At 41.6% G+C, this 17,555-nt stretch overlaps 1 protein-coding gene across 6 annotated transcripts in view; it reads right to left on the reverse strand.

The window, feature by feature from the left end:
• CRIM1 (cysteine rich transmembrane BMP regulator 1) overlaps positions 1-17,555 on the reverse strand; it is a 197,146-nt gene that overhangs the window by 4,322 nt on the left and 175,269 nt on the right. For 5 of the 6 annotated variants that reach the window (XM_030800639.1, XM_030800644.1, XM_030800643.1 and 2 more), the window contains 2 exons: positions 9,176-9,370; positions 2,253-2,375 (listed from right to left, as the gene is read on the reverse strand). In XM_030800639.1, coding sequence (XP_030656499.1) covers positions 2,253-2,375; positions 9,176-9,370 — 318 coding nt within the window. The remainder of the gene's footprint in view (positions 1-2,252; positions 2,376-9,175; positions 9,371-17,555) is intronic. The other variant, XM_030800641.1, reaches the window with a different exon arrangement.

Consider the following 17,555-nt stretch of genomic DNA (forward strand, 5'->3'; position numbering starts at 1 on the left):
GTGAGAATCTTAATAATTGGGTAAGATGATGCCGGCTCTAGCTAATCAAGAAAATAAGAAGGTGCTTAGGTAGATTTTGAAAAAGTGAATTAGACCATTAAAATATTTTGATTACTATTAACATATACGGTCTTCTCAGATTTTGAAGGAGAAACATTAGCTGATCTCCTTGCTTACTGGCAAACAGGAGACTAGAACAAAGTATATTCTTTTACCTACTAATGTAATAGCTAAGACTAATTAGATCAAAACTAATCAGAATCAGGAGGTTGGTCTTTTGGTTGATACTCTGGTTCACTGAACTCTAAGCAATATTGTCTTACTTTTCATAAACTAGTTGAAAATCTTGCTTAGGCCTATTAGATCGTTTTTCTGCCCTAATGAATTATATTGCATAGGTGACTACATTTAGTTTTGCACTTATGAATGATGACCTTTATGTTCTTTTAAAATATCTCTCTTACAACAATGAATGTTGCAGACAAAAATAAGGTTAAACACATACCAATAGGGGGCACTCCCTAAAGTTTCCTTATTTTTATTCTATTTTCTTTCAAATAAATCATTGTAGTCAGGTGTTCTAAATGCATTAAAAATCAGTATAGTGAAAGACACATGACACACAATAACAAAAGGAGTTACTCTTAAATTGTTCTAGAAATTCAGCTCATGAAGTGACCAAGCTTTGTGGTATGTAAGACTGTGTTTAAAACTCAGATTTTAAATGATATGCTTTTGTGTGTTCTGGAGGGGTGGTGGGAGCAAGGAGGAATGGGAGGTAGAAAACATTCCTAATCATTTTAGCCAGTGCAGATAGCAATAAAACTTTATAGAAACATATTTTCCAGCATCAAGAAAAATGTCAAAGAGTAACATTTTATTGATGAATTCAGATTTTAAATACACAATGAATAAAAGAATGAATTTTAATTTCCCATATTCCAAATGAAATATAAAGCAGTTTTAGGAATATGTGTCATACAAGAATAAGAAGATATAAATTAAGGAAGGTCTTGGTGAGAGAAAAATGAAGCTGCAAGTGAGGTCTGTTTACAAAATTCAGTCTTCCAGTGCTGTTTCTGTGCTAAAACCAAGCCATAAAAGTTGGCTTTGAGCTTTGTAGCAGCCAAAGCCAAAAATGGAAACAACTATCAGTCTTTAATAGGATTCACAATGTCTTTTAGGTTAAAACAAATCAGTTGCCTAGGAGAAGCATACATTTTCTTGCTATTGACACGTAAGAAAATTTATCTTTAGGGGCTGTATAACATAGATACTATGCAATGCACAGGTCTTCAACATACTGTAAGTATGGCTATTCTTATGATCGAAGTCTAGCCTCTAGAACAGGGCCTGGCATACAGTAGGCACTAATAGTTATTGACTGAACGAATGTAAGCGTAATGCTAAAGCACATTCAGTTAGAACAATTATACAGAGAGCCAAAAACACTAGGTCCAGGAATTTGGCTTTCTGGTCATCAGGCTTGATCCAAGCGTAACGTTTAGAATATCTAGAGTAACAGACAATTAATCTCTCAAGCAATGAATATTGCTTCTTCCAAAAGAAATATACATTATATAGCAATGATATGGAAAATATGGTTGGAGTAGACAGGAGGCAGTATTGAGTCACGGCTAAGAGCAAGTTTATACTACTGATCAAGAAGAGGTCTACTTTTATAGAAAAGGAAATATTAACAGCTATTGGGAGACAAAATGACATCTTTATTATGCACAAACTGAAAGGATAGAGCAAGAAAAAAAGGCATGGAGTAAACCTGGTGACTAGAAAAATCAACATAGGTAATAAATGTAACTCACATGAAGTGAAAACTGCCCAGAAGTAGAGGGTAACCTAATGTATAAATGCTCAGTGCAGAATCTACAAGAGACAGTGACTAATTCATGATTACTCTCCTTATAAAGTTTATATATACATACGTTTGAGAGATGGCTTAGAAGTTCCAGATACCAAGCTCTTACGACTAGGAACATATTTATTTCCATCATCACAAAGTCTCTGAGCACAGAGGGCCAGGAAGGAGGCATTTAATCCAGTTACCTGCTGACTTATTTTATCAATGTGTGGTGTAAATATGTTTCAGCCAAGCAGGTCTGCCCGGGAATAGTTATTTGAATTTACTTCAGCAAGTCATTTTAAAAGTTACTCATAAGAAATTTTAAAAATTAGAAAAAAGCCAAGTAGACTACATAGAAAACTAGCAGATCTCACCTGCCTTCAATGCTTACCTCTAGGGAGATGGATGATATCATTTTCACTAGGCGTGGGCCACAGGGGAACCTCCAGGTCAACCTCTCCTCGATGGTTTGTCTTCTCAATGGGTATATTGGTTGGTTCTGGGACATACATTTCTAAAAGAAGGGAACATTTTTCCTAAGAGATGATGAAGCTGCTGTATTGTTGGCTTTTGTATTCTCAATCCAAATGGTGCACTCAATTCAAGACCACATTTCCTGGGACATGAAAGATGCAGTTTCTGCCATTTACATCATTCATCATTCATGCTAGAGAATCATGAGCTTTGCAGTGAGGAGAAACATGTCTTATAACATTTAAAAAACAAAAGAATTCTCTACTCCGCCAGGGTCGAAAACTGCTTTTTCCTGTCAAATGGTGTTGGTTCTAACATTTTATGGAAACTGAAGGGGACTAGCTGAAGTGGAATTATTTTTTTTTTACTTTCCAGCAGCTAATAAATGTTAGTGTTTAATAGCTGCTGCTCTTTAATATAGGGGTATTGAATAACTTACATAAAATATGTTAGCAAAACTTGAAAAAGTTAAAGCATTGTCCACTTCTTATGGACTTCTTGGCCATTTCCTCTCCTTTCCCTTCCCCTAAATGTAGGCAGACCTCATGAATATAAGTCTCAGATGTCCATTATGTTACCACTGGAACCAGTTAGATTAGAAACTGATCTTCAGTAAATATATTTACATTATCCAATTTGATCAGATAGGTATTATACTACAACATAAAACAAACTGAGAAAAATATTTATCTCAAATATCGTCTTTTTTCAAAAAAAATCATAACTTTTCTCAGCTCCTACAAATATTTCTTTATATTTATACTTCATCCAGCTAACGACAACTAGCCCCACATTTTAAAGCAATTAATTCTTGAGAACCTGTTTTCAAAATGTGACAATAAAAGTTTGTGTCATGCACATATTTCCTTTTGGTCAGATCCTGCCATATTATTCACTGATTTTTTATAAAGCAATTACTCAACACGTAGGATCCTACTCACCATAGCCTAATTTAGACCAATATAAAATATACGGTATATAAATTAAAATAGGATTAATAATCCCCTCTGCTCAGAGTGATCGTTTTCTGTCTCAAAGTTACCAGCTTTTGAGAAGTAAACCTTAAGATGACTTTGAGAGAAGAGGAAAGTGATAGAGAAGAGAGTACTTGCTAAGCTTCCCCGATGAGTTAAACGAGTACCCAGCCAGGGAAAGAAACCCAGAGAGGTTAACTTAAATCGCTCAAAATTATGCATCTAGTAAGTGGTAGAGCTGGGATTCAAATGCAGTTCTGTGATTCCAAAGCCCAAGTTTTCTTGCTGCCTCCAAGAATAGTCTTCTGCTTTCTTAGTTATATTATAAAGCCTTTAGACATAAAAAGAACTGGGAACAATTATAGTTTCTACAGGTTCAGTGCATCCCTGCAAACTCGAGAATTAAAAATAAAAGTTACTGAAAATATTACCATTTGCAGGCGCAAGGGCCTGAGCACAAACCAGTGACTCTCAAATTTTTTAAAATCATATAAGAATTACCCAAAGAGCTTAGAAAATGTACTGACTCTCACAGGTCCTGATTCGGTAGGTCTGGACTAGGTGATTCCAGGAGGTGTGTGTAGGGGGATGGTATTTAATCCACCCACTGAAAAACTCTCATGTGTGGTATGAATTTCCTGGGTGAATATGGGCAGAAAAGCCATGTCGCCATTTACTTGACACCTTTCAGTGCCACACACCCTTCTGCCCCTCCCCTGCCTAGTCCAGGGCTTCACACTGAGCCTTCCTATGACAACAGGGGCCGAACTACCACTGGTTTCTGAGGCCTCAGTGTAAAGGGCAAATGCAACACCAATTCCACCAAACCTGTAAATGTCAATGGCTAAGTAGTAAAAGTTTCTGCAGAGGCCCCAGAGCTGGGATTGATTCAGTTCCACCTCAGGTTTTTTCTTGAGTGAGAGAGGGAGAGAAGTAACTTTGGAATTCTTTTGCCTTGACCCTGCATATGGGTAGATTTCAGGTGAAACTCCACTAAGCTGAGGCATGACAGTGAGTCCTCTTCCCACAGAGGCTCTACTTGGAAACAGCAGGGAAAGTTAGAAGGATCTGTCTATGGTGAAGGAGGATGTCTCCTTCAGTGATTAATTGTATTACCATTTGTTCAACAAATATTTCCTGAGCACTTCCTACATGGCAGGCACTGGTTTTGGGCATACAGTTTTGAGTGAGACCAATCCTGGCCCCCATGGGTCTCTCCTGAAGAGTGATGCCTGACAGCTACTTCCTACTTCCAGCAGCTCATAACCTGTCCTGTGTGTTAGCTCACTCCACCACTCAGTTCAGCTCTGATTAAAATCCACCCACACCTCCTCCTTTATCACAAAACATGCACAGCTCCAGTTCACAGTCCTCAAGTCCAAGGGAAGAGAGTCATTTCCCTTTAATTTGAACATAAAAGGGAAGCTGCCTCTGAGCAGTTTTGCCAAAAAGAACAATTCTTTCAGTTAAAAAACTGCTTGTTGAAACGAAAAGAAGTGGGAATGCTATTTGCTTCCATGCCTAGACCCAGGCCTTCTTCTATGGCCAAAGACCGCCTTCAATCCAAGACTCTAAAATATAACCCTTCTGGTATTTACTAGAAGAGCCCTTTATAGCTGTTGGCATAACAGACGGACAGTGCCAGGGAGACTTACACAAAGCTACATCCAGCCCTGCCACGAAGATCATGGGCACATGGTCACAATCACTCCCGTGCTCATACTTGATCTGTGCTTTGGAGGAACTCAAGATAATTTACTGGGGATATGTTTTACTTTCAGAGGCATCTGGTCATCTGTAAGGGTTGCCTTCCTTAAAATGTCCTCTTCTGGAATATGGGGCGAGGTGCTTGGTGCTTATAAGCTGAGGTCAGCATTCTTTTGGGAGATGGAACCTGAGGTCAATTTAGGAGCAGGGGTCTCATCCTCTGCTAACCAGCTGCATGACTTTGGATAACACTCTTAACTTTCCTGAGCCTCAGTTTCTTCTGTAAAATGAAACAGGTGCTAATCACCTAACAGCTCATAGGTTCTGTACTCATCCAAAGATGGTGAAGGTGGAAAGTGTTTTGTAAAGAAAGAGGATATTCAGAATGTTAGTTGCTATGTCTAAAGGACAAAGCAAGGTTCTTGTTTGCTGGACAGACCGGGAAGTGCTCCCACACCATCATTTCTGAGATGGTATAATCCTCACAGCATTTCTGGGAGGTGGCATGTGCTATCCAGATGAGAAATGGAAGCGTGAAACTTTGGTGGTGAGTCTTGACTAAGATCACACAATGAACCGATGCAAGAATGGGACAGCAATACAGCCTTCCTGGCAGCCCATACTAGATCAAACTGAAGGTGGCAAAAGCTCAACTGATTGCAGTATTTGCTTAAAGATGGAAAAATGTTTCATCAGGAATACAGCAGATGCAGAAAGGAGAGTTAATCAACAGAAATTAAATTTCAACCCAATAGTAAATCTTAACTAAGTCACTGGAGAAATCTCTAATGATGAACAAGGATGTTAACAGTATCTGTACTCTCTCTTATGAAACTCACAAACCAAGGAGAATGAATTGACCTCTATTTCTACCACCACTACCTGAATTTGGGTCCTTGTTATCACACGTAGGACATTTGCAGTGCCTGTTACAGCTGTCCTGGCCTCTGGTCTCTCTCTGCTTTAGTCCTTCCTGCACACCACCCTGTTACACAAAGGTTACCCCAAAACATCTTTGTGATCATGTCATTCAGCTGCTCAAAAATAAGCCTTCCCATTCCCTATGAAGAACAAAAGCTACACTCTTCGTTTGATAATTAAGGTCTGAAAAATCCTGGCCAAAGCTAGTGTTTCTGTCCTTACCTACTGCTACTAGAACTCACAGCTCCAGGGGCACTGGCCTTGACTTTTCCCATCTCAGGTCTTGGTCGGGTTATCCTCTTCACTCCAATGAAGACAGCACATCTGTCCTTTAAAATCTAGCTCATGTCCTTTCTCTGTGAAACCCTCCAAGGACCCTCAACTTCACAGTCCGTCTTATTCATGAACTTTGCACTTATGGTCTGCATGAGAGTTGCATAACCATAACTCCCAATGGGAGAGGTGAATTGAATTCACCTCTCCCATTCTTTTTTGAAACCACTCTGATTAGACTTTGCCTACACCACTGTACTTCTGTGAAGTTCATTACAGCAGTGCTAAGTGCAGAAGTCCGTTCCCACATCACATCTTACTTGGCTAACAGTGGCGCTTGATTGAGCTGTTTGCTGTTTACTCTTTCCTACCAGAAACCCTTTCTCCACCTGGCTTCCATGTCACTGACCCTCTTGGCTTCCTCCTTTATTCCTGGTGCTCCTTCTCTATTTCTTTTGCTAGGCCCTCTGCACCTGCTCAGTCTCCAAAAGTTAGAAGGTCTCAGGGCTCAGTCCTGCGCTCTCTTTTCTTTTCTATTTATTCTTACTCTTGGGTGCTCTCATCTAGTCTCAAGGCTTAAAAACCTTGAGACTAGAAACCACCTATGGCTGACAACTTTCAAATTTGTAGATCTACTTTCAGTTTCTTTCCTGAATCCCAGATTAGATACTGTCTATTTATTAGCTCCACTTTGATGCTGAATGACTACTTCAAGCTAAAAATGCCCCAAACCAAAATGTCGTAGTCATCCTTGGCTCCTCTCCCACTCACTCCCCACATATATTCAAATCCTACTGATGCGACTCATATGGCATAGTCAGAACCTGCCCACTTCTCCCCACCTCCACGGCTACCACCCTGTCCAAGTCACTGTCATCTCTCGCCTGGATTCTTAAAAAAGCCTCCAAGTTGGTCTCTCTGCTTTCACTCTTCACTTCCATGCCTCACAGTCTATGTTCAACCCAGCACCAGAGAAATCCCATTCAAAGGTAAGTCAGATCCTGTCGCTCCGTGCTCCAAACCTTCCAAGGTTTCATCTCATTCAATACAATCTTGCGCTCATCTGCGAGACCCTTTGTGTCTGGCTGTGGCTGCCTCTCTGCCCCACCTCTTACCTCCTCCATGCTCACCGAGTTACCTCCACATAGCTCCTCCTGAACATGCACCTTGAACAGTGCTCTACCTTGAACGCGCACAGCACGTTCCCACTCCGGGGCCTTGGCCCTGGCTATACCAGAGGTTCTGCCTCTTCCCCATGAGAACTGCAATTCTGGGTCCCTTCATTAAATCTCATCTTGTTGGTAAGGTGCTCCCTGACCATTCTACATAATACAGAACAACCTGCCTGCCCCACTTCTCCCCAGCCTCTTTGTCTTGCTATGCCTTTCTCCAGAGCCTGATCCCCATCTTAGTGGCTGCCTAGTTACTGTTTACCTGTTAGCTGCCTGGCTTCTCCCTACTACAACGTAAGCTCCGTGTGCACTGCTATTTGGTTCACTGCTGTGTCCCCAGTGCCTAGAACAGTGCTTGGCACATAGAAGGCATTAAATGACTCTTCGTGAAATAAATAAGGTCAAGTTTCATCATTTATATCATTAAAAGCATATTACTGGGGAAATTGGTAGGAAATTTGTGAAATATAGGTGAATATATACTAGGTAAAATAATTCTAGTGGAAAACCATATATTTTTTCTTATTCTCATTTAAAACACTTAAGACTTGTTTTTTCCATACACACAGCAAGTGTGTATGGAGAACTATAAAGAGAACCCAACTGAAGGCTCTGAAAAATGGTTCCACCCCCTTACCTGGCAGAACATCCTATCCTTTTTAGGAGATAAATGGACATTTTTAGAAATGATCAATTGGGGCTAGTCTGCACAACGCCTAAACCAAAGGCCAACATGTGCAGAGCTCACTTAAACTCTTTGGGTTTAACAACTGCCCTATCTTACAGCTGCATAGTACAGATGCACTTGTGAATTGGCATGGTTCCCAGCTCCCTGTATTGAACAGAACAAGGTTCTCTAATATAATGCTACGAGAAAACGTGAGAATCGAGGTAAGACAGAAAAGCTCCTGACTCGCTCAGGACCTCAGTGAGATCCTTAGAGTGAGCCTTCACTTGGGTCTATGTGGCCTATACCACCTGGGAAATCTGTGTGTCTAGGGGTCAGTCCCCAGGGAGAGGGCTCAGGTCTTACATTTCTGGGATTAGACACAGGGGAAAGAGGAATTTGTTTTGGTAGGAGACGCAGACATGGAAACTAGGAGAAGGGCTAGGGGAGGCTCTGGGCAGCTGAGAAGGACTTAGGTTTGAAACTATGAGAGGGATAATGCAGCAGACACGAAGAGTGGGGTGTGGGGAAAAGATGCAGGCACGGGGATTCACAACAGCCAGCTGGGGTATACTCAGTGGTTGCGTTACGTGTGGAAAGAGATGGGAAGTTCAGCTGAGGGCTTGGGAGAAGGCTGCATGGATGGTATGGGTACTGGCTGGAACTGATGAACTAAAAAAAGAATGAACCAGAACTACATTCTTTAAATACAGGTCTTCCACTTTGGTTCTAATATATTTTCACAGTGTAATGGCTTTTAAGCATCTTCCCTTCTGGGTCCCATCTTGGACCGTCTTCTCTAGGCTAGTCCAACACTGCACTAAAACTGTGCTACTCTAATAGGGCAGGTGTCATTAACAGGTTGGTTATACTAAAGTTTAGAGAATGCAAATGAGAAGAAAAAAACCAGAGCAATTCTGGCATGGAACTAAAATCTGCCCCTCATCTGGATGGTCATAGTTTTCCAAGTTACCCATAGGGTCTTTGGGTGGAGGTGCTAACTGGTCCTGACATGCTACTTGGGCCATGTGAACTAATGAAAGAAGGGGCCAGGTCGATCTCTGCTTCGATTTCATCTTACATCAACATTACAGCTTGACAAATGGAAGGATGGTGGCTTAGATACCTGGACACATTGGGCAGCAACTTCCTTCCACGTTGATGGGCTCAACACAGGGCAGAGGGGGGCAGCTGACGGTCGAGCAGAGGGTCTGGCCCTGCAGGCAGTAGCAGTGGGTGCAGCTGTCAAGGTCCCACCGCTCCTCGTCGGCATAGGCCTTCCCACTGAAGTGGCACACCACCTTCTTTGGAATTGTGTCTTCTAGTGAAAAGAACAGCACATGGTGGAGTCGCTGATGTGACAATGCACACGATCTTATTATACGTGAGAGATCAAGGGAATAGCTTTGTATAATCACAGTATGCTTTAGGACTTCTGGAATTTGGTGAAACTTTTGTTTCCCTAGTCTTTCATTTTCTTAGGAGGACCCTCAGGGCTCTCATCTTGTGGCCACTGAGGCTAGCACAGGGTGGTCACTACAACAACCCGCAGGGAATGGTACCCGTTAAATAAGTGTCCTTAGATTGTCATCTAGAAAGAGATAAAGAGATTGATAAGAAGTCCAGCTGAGTTTATTTACAGAGGTGGATTCAAGAAGTTCCTGTTTTGTAAACAATACAGGGGAATGGTAAGGAGTGATAATGGCAACATCACAAGGAACTAGCAGGTTTCCTCTGCAATCCTTGAGTGGGAGTCAGCACCGAGATAACCACTTCCTTCATTTTCCAGGGATGCTGCGTAGATTTCTCTCACCTACAAGGACATTTCTCCTTTAAAAACAGCTTCATTTCACTGCAGTCTTTTTCCCCCAGAAAACTGGTTTTTGAGGAAAAAAGAGCTAGTTGTCTGTACAGTATATACAGGGATTTCAGTTTAAACATTCTGCTCCTTCTTCCCATTGTCCCTTGTCACACTCATTTCCTCCCTCTTCCAACCTTCTCCTTGAAGTTTCTCTGGGACTCAACGCCTTTTCCTGGTGTACCTGAACTTACTGACTCCCTAGTGGCCACACTTCACACACAGAAATTTCCCTCTAGCACACAAGAATGCGATTCAGAGTGAGGCCCCAAGGACCAGCAGATCCAGCAGCAAAGCAGAGATGGGCAAATCGAAACCCGGTGGTGGGGGTGTGAGCACGAGACTGATAACTGGATGACACCTACTAATCCGGGGACATTTTATGTTCAGATTCTAAAAGCAGCGCCACTCACTACTTGTCACTTAAACATGAAAAACTACAAAGGCATCTAGAAGGAAAGTTCCTCAGGAAGGCAGTCGTCCCCAGGGTTCTTCCTGGAAAGCATCTGGGAAGCTCTTGAAGGGTCAGAATTCATTGAATAGACACAAGAAACAGAACCCAGCACATCTCAGGGCACAATGAGAAGCCCATAATGGCATCAGGAGCCATTTTCTCTGAGCAGCCCCAAGCTTTGCAGCGACTGCTCTAAGGCAGCTGGAAGTGGCTCTCTATGAAGACCCAGTTTGTGCTTCAGACTGAGCTTTTCCAGAGGAAGGTCACAGACAGAAATGCTCACAGATCTGTGGTCTCTACATTTTCTTCTTACCAATTACAATTGTCCCTTGGGAGACTGGTTCTAGGACCCCCATGGATACCAAAATCCAAAGACACTCATGTCCCAAGTCCCTTATATAAAATAGCATAGTATTTGTATATACCTACTCACATCCCCCTATATACTTTAGGCCATCTCTAGATTACTTACAATACTTAACACAATGTAAATGCTATGTAAATAGTTGTTATACTATATTTTGAAATTTGTATGTTTTTAAAAATATTTTCAATCTGTGGTTATGGATATGGAGGGCAGACAATACTCAAGCATATGCACCTTTATAAATGGCACTAATAATGGCCTAATATTGTAAAATTTTTACTCCATAGATATAAATCTCAATCCACTGGGGAGTGTTAGAAACAAGCCCAAGTAAGAAACTGAGATCGAGTTTTAAATGCATCATCTCTTATGTTCTCAACAACTTTTCTCATTTTTCTCATTACTGCTGTCTAAAGTTCAACAAGGGGCATCAAGTCAAGTAATCATGGAAAGTTACAGTTGTAATCAGAAATCAATTTTTCAGTGTCTATTAAAAAATGCACTTCCCTATGTTTGTAGATGCTCCACAGAAATTTTCTGGCACACTAATTATTAGGCTAAAAACTCATTTGGAGGCATTCAAAAGAAACTCATGATAGAAGTTCTTGATAATATGGAATCCTTAAAGGAGGTGACTTCACTAAGGTATCCAAAATGCACATGTCAAACTGGCTGAACAGAATCATCCAATGATGCCTAATTTAAGTAGTACTCTGACCTTCCTTTCCCCTCTCTCCTTCCCCCTCCCTCACCTTCCTTCCTTCCTTCTCCCTCCGTCCGTCCTTCTCTCCTTTTCACCCTCCCTCCCTTCCTTCTCTCCTGTCCTCCTTCCTTCTGCCTCTCTCCTTCCTTCCCCTTTCCTCCCTCCCTCCTTCCTTCCCTCTCTCCTTCATTCCTTCTTTCCTTCCCTTCCTCTCTCCACACACATGAGAATAATGATGGGAAGAACTTAGACTGAGCGTGGACCTAAAGCACCTGGCCATGACGTGTGGTGTTTTCTGAATGATATTGACCTACGTAGAATAATTTCAACTGATGTATCAAAACCACAGAAGAAATATCAAAGATCAAATACTGAGCTACAGCATAATACAGGGTTTATGTAAATACTCATTCAGTAACTGTATGAGATCACTGTCTAAAAGAATATTTAGAAAATGATATTATGAGAAAGAACAACCACTCTGAATGCCTTGTAGGCAATGGGAAAACCAGTAACTTTTTTCTTTTTCTCAAGAGACAGGGTCTCACTCTGTTGCCCAGGCTGGAGTGTAGTGGTGAAATCATAGCTCTTTGAACTTCTGGGCTCAAGTGATCCTCCTACTTTAGCCTCCTGAGTAGTTAGGACTACTAGTATGCACTACTATGCCTGGATAATTTTTAGGGTTTTTTTTTTTTTTTTTTTTTTTTTTTTTTTTTGTGGAGATGGGGTCTCACTGTGTTGCCCAGGCTGGTCTTGAACTCCTGGCCTCAAGCTATCTACCTGCCTTAGTCTCCCAAAATGCTGGTATTATAGGCACGAACCACCAACACCTTGCTCAGTATCCTCATTTCTTTTCCTAGATACACTGTCTCCTTCAATGACACATAGGGACCCATTTGCGAAAACGCCATCAGGAAGTTTTGGAAGCTACCAGGTTTAAAGGGAGACGTGGTGGCTATTCCATGCAATTCGGGGTTCTATAAATTAAATTAATAGTCACTGTAGTCTTTTGGGGGAAACAACATAATCTAATTGAGATTACATATAAATGTACTTTAAGCACTCAGCCTGAGGAGGGATGTAGAAATAAAGACTGGGAATATCCAACTAAAAATAACCAAAACAGTTTATGTTTGGCTATCAGGGTTGTGCCATTTAACTCTAAAGGCTACATTTATTACTCCAACTGGTTTGCTTATTCTGACAATTAAGTTTTGTTCTTTGATATCTAATAATAATTGTAACTTCCACTTACTGAATGCCCACTACGTACCAGGCCCTGTGTTAAGCATGTTACCTGCGTCAATGCCATTTGATCTCCACTGCCCAATGGGACAGGGTATTGTTTCAATTCCACAGAAAAATGAGGCACAAGATTAAGTCAGTTGTCCAAGATGCACAGCTAGGAAGTGGCAGGGCGAGGAGGGGAACCACAGCGGGTCTGGCTCCACAGTCCACCAGCACCTCTGCCTGTCATGTGCCAAGCCGGATAACCCATGGAAGGGCCACTTGCCCGGACAAGATCAATCAGTGCCACACAAACAAGCTGTTACTTCTCACTGACTCTTGAAAATGGGGACTCGAATTTATCTTTGTCTTCAAAGATAAATTGTCCTTCACCTGACTGCGTCATACGTCACACAGTGCTATCAAGGAGTGGAGATAAGGAAGCGGGTTATTTAGGTAATTTAGGATTCCTGATCCTCCTTAGGAAAATCTCTGTTTAACACTTCTCTCTCCCCTCACAATCTCTCCCTCCCACTCTCTCAAAGAGGATTAGAGGAGAATGTTCCAAGGAAAACATGAGGTATGACACTAACATAATAAAGTTTATTTTTAAAACAAACAAATCAGGGGTTATATATCCAAATAAACATGATCCCCTTCTAAGGAGCCCTGGTAGGCTGTAAACGTATTGCAATGGTACTGCCGCTGCTGCACAGCTTTGGAATTTTCCTCTTGCGATGGCATCCAGGGCCAATTTTGAAACGTGCAAAGAAGATGGTTACTATTTCACAGTTACACCTTGGTTTAGATCAGCTTTGCTACTTATTTTTCTCAGCTATGGCCCCTATCTTATCCGTCAGATTCAGCTTGAAATGATTTTTGGCCTCTTTCAGAAACAAAGTCTCTGTAAGAGAACAAAGATTTACTTCTGCCATCACCATCAACTATGTCAGGGACCTGGAGCCCTTCGCTGGCTGCAGCGGGTCCTTCCATGGGGTTGCTTACCTCATGGGATGCTCAGACAAACATCTTCTTTTCTTTTGGGATTCAAATATGAGCAATATTATCTTGCATCACATATGATTACAATAAAAATATGCAATGTCTTTCAGTGGTAGAGTCTGGAAAATTCAGTGTGGGATCCCCCCTGCCTATTTTCCCTCAATTCTGGTTCATATCACAAGAGGAGGAAGAAGTGGCAAGGCCTTGAAATGCTAACTCCTTTCCAGTTAACTTCTTCAACTGTTTAAACTTCGTTATCTTACCTCTTTTTAAGATAAGAAAAGAAGTCTTAACAGGCTGTTAAGGCTGGACTTTGTTTTTACTCTTGAGCTATTTTAATTATGCCATAAAACTAATTAACAGCTAGGGGAAAATCTAGAACTGTGTTATTTTCTTCCTCTACAAAGATCCAATTTAGTATTCCAGGAGTCACTGAGGTGGTGGCACAGCCCTTGCTCTGAAACTGACCATGATGCAGGATATACATGAGCCTCTGGAAAAAAAAACAAACAAACAACAAAACAAAAAAACCCAAAAACGCATCTCCAGATTCTTCCTCCTCTTTCCTCTGTGGAAGGATATAAAAACCAAAATGGACTCTAACCTATGTTATAGTTGGATTTCTTGATTTCTGCCTAGGAGGCAACCTCTTACACAGATACTTCAATTTCTAAATCTGGTGGTCATGAAGTCAGAGTCTTGGTGTGGGAGTAACTTCCTGGGAGGAAGTCAGGCTGCTTTAGAAATTGCATCAGTTCTTTCAAATCTCCTGCGCTCTATTTAGAGTCCTGAAAAGTAATTTACTCTGGGATCCTGGTGGCCAAGAAGCTAAATGCAGCTCTTAATCTCAGAGTAAGTCTCACTGCAAAACAAGCCAACACAGTACTATAACGGGGGCATTTGTTCTTTCCACACATTGAGATCAAGGCCCCCTGACTGTCATCCTAAGTGCTGGGGATGCAGACGTGAACAAGGCATTCAAAGCCTTGGTCCTCAGGAGATGCTCCTGCACCCAGAGGGTCTCGTCAGCTTTGTGGGAGTCCATATCCAAATGGATGAGCTCAGTGTCTGGAAAAAGTCGCACAGATAGCTGGTCCTGCTAATAACATGAGATTTCAGTTTAGGTTCTTAAGTTTGAGGTTTGAGGGATTTACAGAAAACTTTAGTGAAGTCATTTAGGCAGGCATACAAAGGGGCCATGTATACGATGGGTAACATGAGATTTAGAAAAGGGAGTGGTAGAAAAGGCAGCCAAGTATTACCAGTGACATAGCTGACCTGGGCAAGAATAGGGAAAGTACTTCTAAAATGTTAGTTTATACCTGTAACAATGCATTACAGCACTCTCTAAGCCACAAAGGAATAAAATACCACTTCCATTTCACTTTCTAAGAAGACACTGAAATCCCTGGCTTGTCATGTGCTTTTCATTCTGTATTGTCGATCACATGCTGGGCACAAACTCCACACTTGGAGAATAACTGGAATGTGAGCACCTCCCGTTTGAGAAACTAGCTTCACTTGTTTTTTTTAAAAAACATAAAGAAGAGACTTAAACACATGAAAATTGTAATGATGCAGGAATCTGAGAAAATAATGTACAGGCCACTAAGAACTCATAGACAGAAGATGATGACTGATTTTCAATATGCTGACTCACCAGGCCTTTACAGACTGTAAAAGAATTAAAAGATGGAAGTCAACTGAAGTCTTGCTAAAAACAGATGCAGGGGGCCTAGACAATTTCAATGAGGCAGAGATCTAATACACAGTCATTCTGTCAGGAAATGATTAAAGAATTCTGGTTAAAAATGCAACAAATGCTTACTGATTTAATTAAATCTTTGAGTTCTTTTACTTTATAACTTTTAGCTTCCAATAAAAAAAATCTGATCTTAATCCATCTTTATTTTAAAAAAATGAGGTAAATGCTGTCATGTCGGCTGACTCCTACCTCTCCACCCTGCCTCAATCTTAATTGCTGTGAAAGCAGATTTGGCCACAGTTTAAGGCTTTTCTTAGAATTCCATTTTTGTTTTATTTTATTTCATTTATTTCTTAGGGTAGGAAGTGCAAGTGTATTTATAAAGGTTAAAAGAGCCTATCAGATTTCTTCAACATACTAGAAAGAAATAGGTGATTGCTCAGGCTTCCAAGTCCTACTTCTACAAAAAGAAATCTCACCAAACTAGTAAACACAGTCACTTTTGGCTGAGAACCAGTGCATGGAAAGAGGACACAATTTCTCAGTAATAGAGCTTACTCCTTGTGTTAAGCATTTGTTATGGGTTGATTAAGCACTTCATGGATAGTTGTTGAAGGAAACATTCTCAACTTTAAATGTGGTCTCATGTCATAGTAGGGCCTACAATCCAAGATGCATCTACAGGTACATGGACATTATTCACAGAAATAATTTTGGAAATATAAAAATGTCATTTTAAAAGGCAGGCAGAAACAACTAAAGATCAAGGTGGCCCAAATAAGGAGGAAGAAATACAACTTCTTTTAGGACTTAAAAGAAGCAATCCATGTAAAAGTCGGGGTATACCATCTTGTTAAGAAAACCTTAACGTAGAAGCCACTGGACCTTCCAGACTGGCCAGTTTCTGCACCTATAGAAGATGTTTTATCTGGTCACAGTCCAAGTCCTGTTAAGAAGACTCTGCCAGCAGCCTCCAGAGGGTTCTTCACAGGTGGGCCCTCTTGTGATGGGGTCTTCCCCCATATCCTTGACCACTAGACGGTACAAAATCAGGTTTGGCCTCCTGGACCGAAATAAGAGGAAGGCAGATGCTGTTAGATCTCTCTGGAAATAGCAGTGCAGCCTCCTTCCGTGCAGCAGAGCTCTTTAAATTAAGAATGTGGGCCGGGCGTGGTGGCTCACGCTTGTAATCCCAGCACTTTGGGAGGCTGAGGCAGGCGGATCACGAGGTCAGGAGATCGAGACCACGGTGAAACCCCGTCTCTACTAAAAAAAAATACAAAAAATTAGCTGGGCGTGATGGTGGGCGCCTGTAGTCCCAGCTACTCGGAGAGGCTGAGGCAGGAGAATGGTGTGAACCCGGGAGGCGGAGCTTGCACCCGGGAGGCGGAGCTTGTAGTGAGCCGAGATTGCGCCACTGCACTCCAGCCTGGGCGACAGAGCGAGACTCCGTCTCAGAAAAAAAAAAAAAAAAGAATGTGGGGCTGGAGCAGAGCACACCTAAAGACTACGTACGCAGCTTAGGGGTTTTCCCCAAGTTAACCAGAACGACTTGAATTTCTGTTTACACAGCCGGGGGCCTGGAAAGGATACTGAAGTGAGAAGAGAAAGCTGCTTACGGAAGAAGCAAGATCAGTTGCTTCCTAGGGCATAGGGTTAAGACCCAAACAAACTGAAATCACACGCTGCTTATTTTTGTTGTGATAACTTTAGACCAGTTCCAAAGTTAGCACGGTGCAAGACAACCAGAATGTTTTCATTCTTATACTCTCTAAACAATACAGAGAAAATCATCCTTTCCCCTTCTTTTAAATCACACCTTTCATCTTTCGTTTCAATCTTTTTAGCACTAACTGTGACAACCTAGGCCTCCATGTAGGGCCACAGTAACAGACAGCTCTGAAGAATGTGCAGGAGGTATGCATCTCCTCCCAGTGAGGGTGCGCCCTGATGATAAATGCCACGTACACTGTTCCCAGGAATCACAGTGGATCATGCACAGTAAGTTCAGACTCTTCAAATGGGACTAGCCTCTCAACATAAACAAAAATAAATGAGCCCTATTTTCTCACTTCTGATAATGTCTAGAGGTATGAAAGAACAGTGCGGTTTGTGGGCAGGGCACTGTCACAACACAGCTGAGCTACAGAAAGCACACTGTTTCTACCTGGGTTACAATGGAGTGACCAA

Source organism: Nomascus leucogenys, chromosome 19 (assembly GCF_006542625.1).
Source record: "Nomascus leucogenys isolate Asia chromosome 19, Asia_NLE_v1, whole genome shotgun sequence".
NCBI classification, from domain to species: Eukaryota; Metazoa; Chordata; class Mammalia; order Primates; family Hylobatidae; genus Nomascus; species Nomascus leucogenys.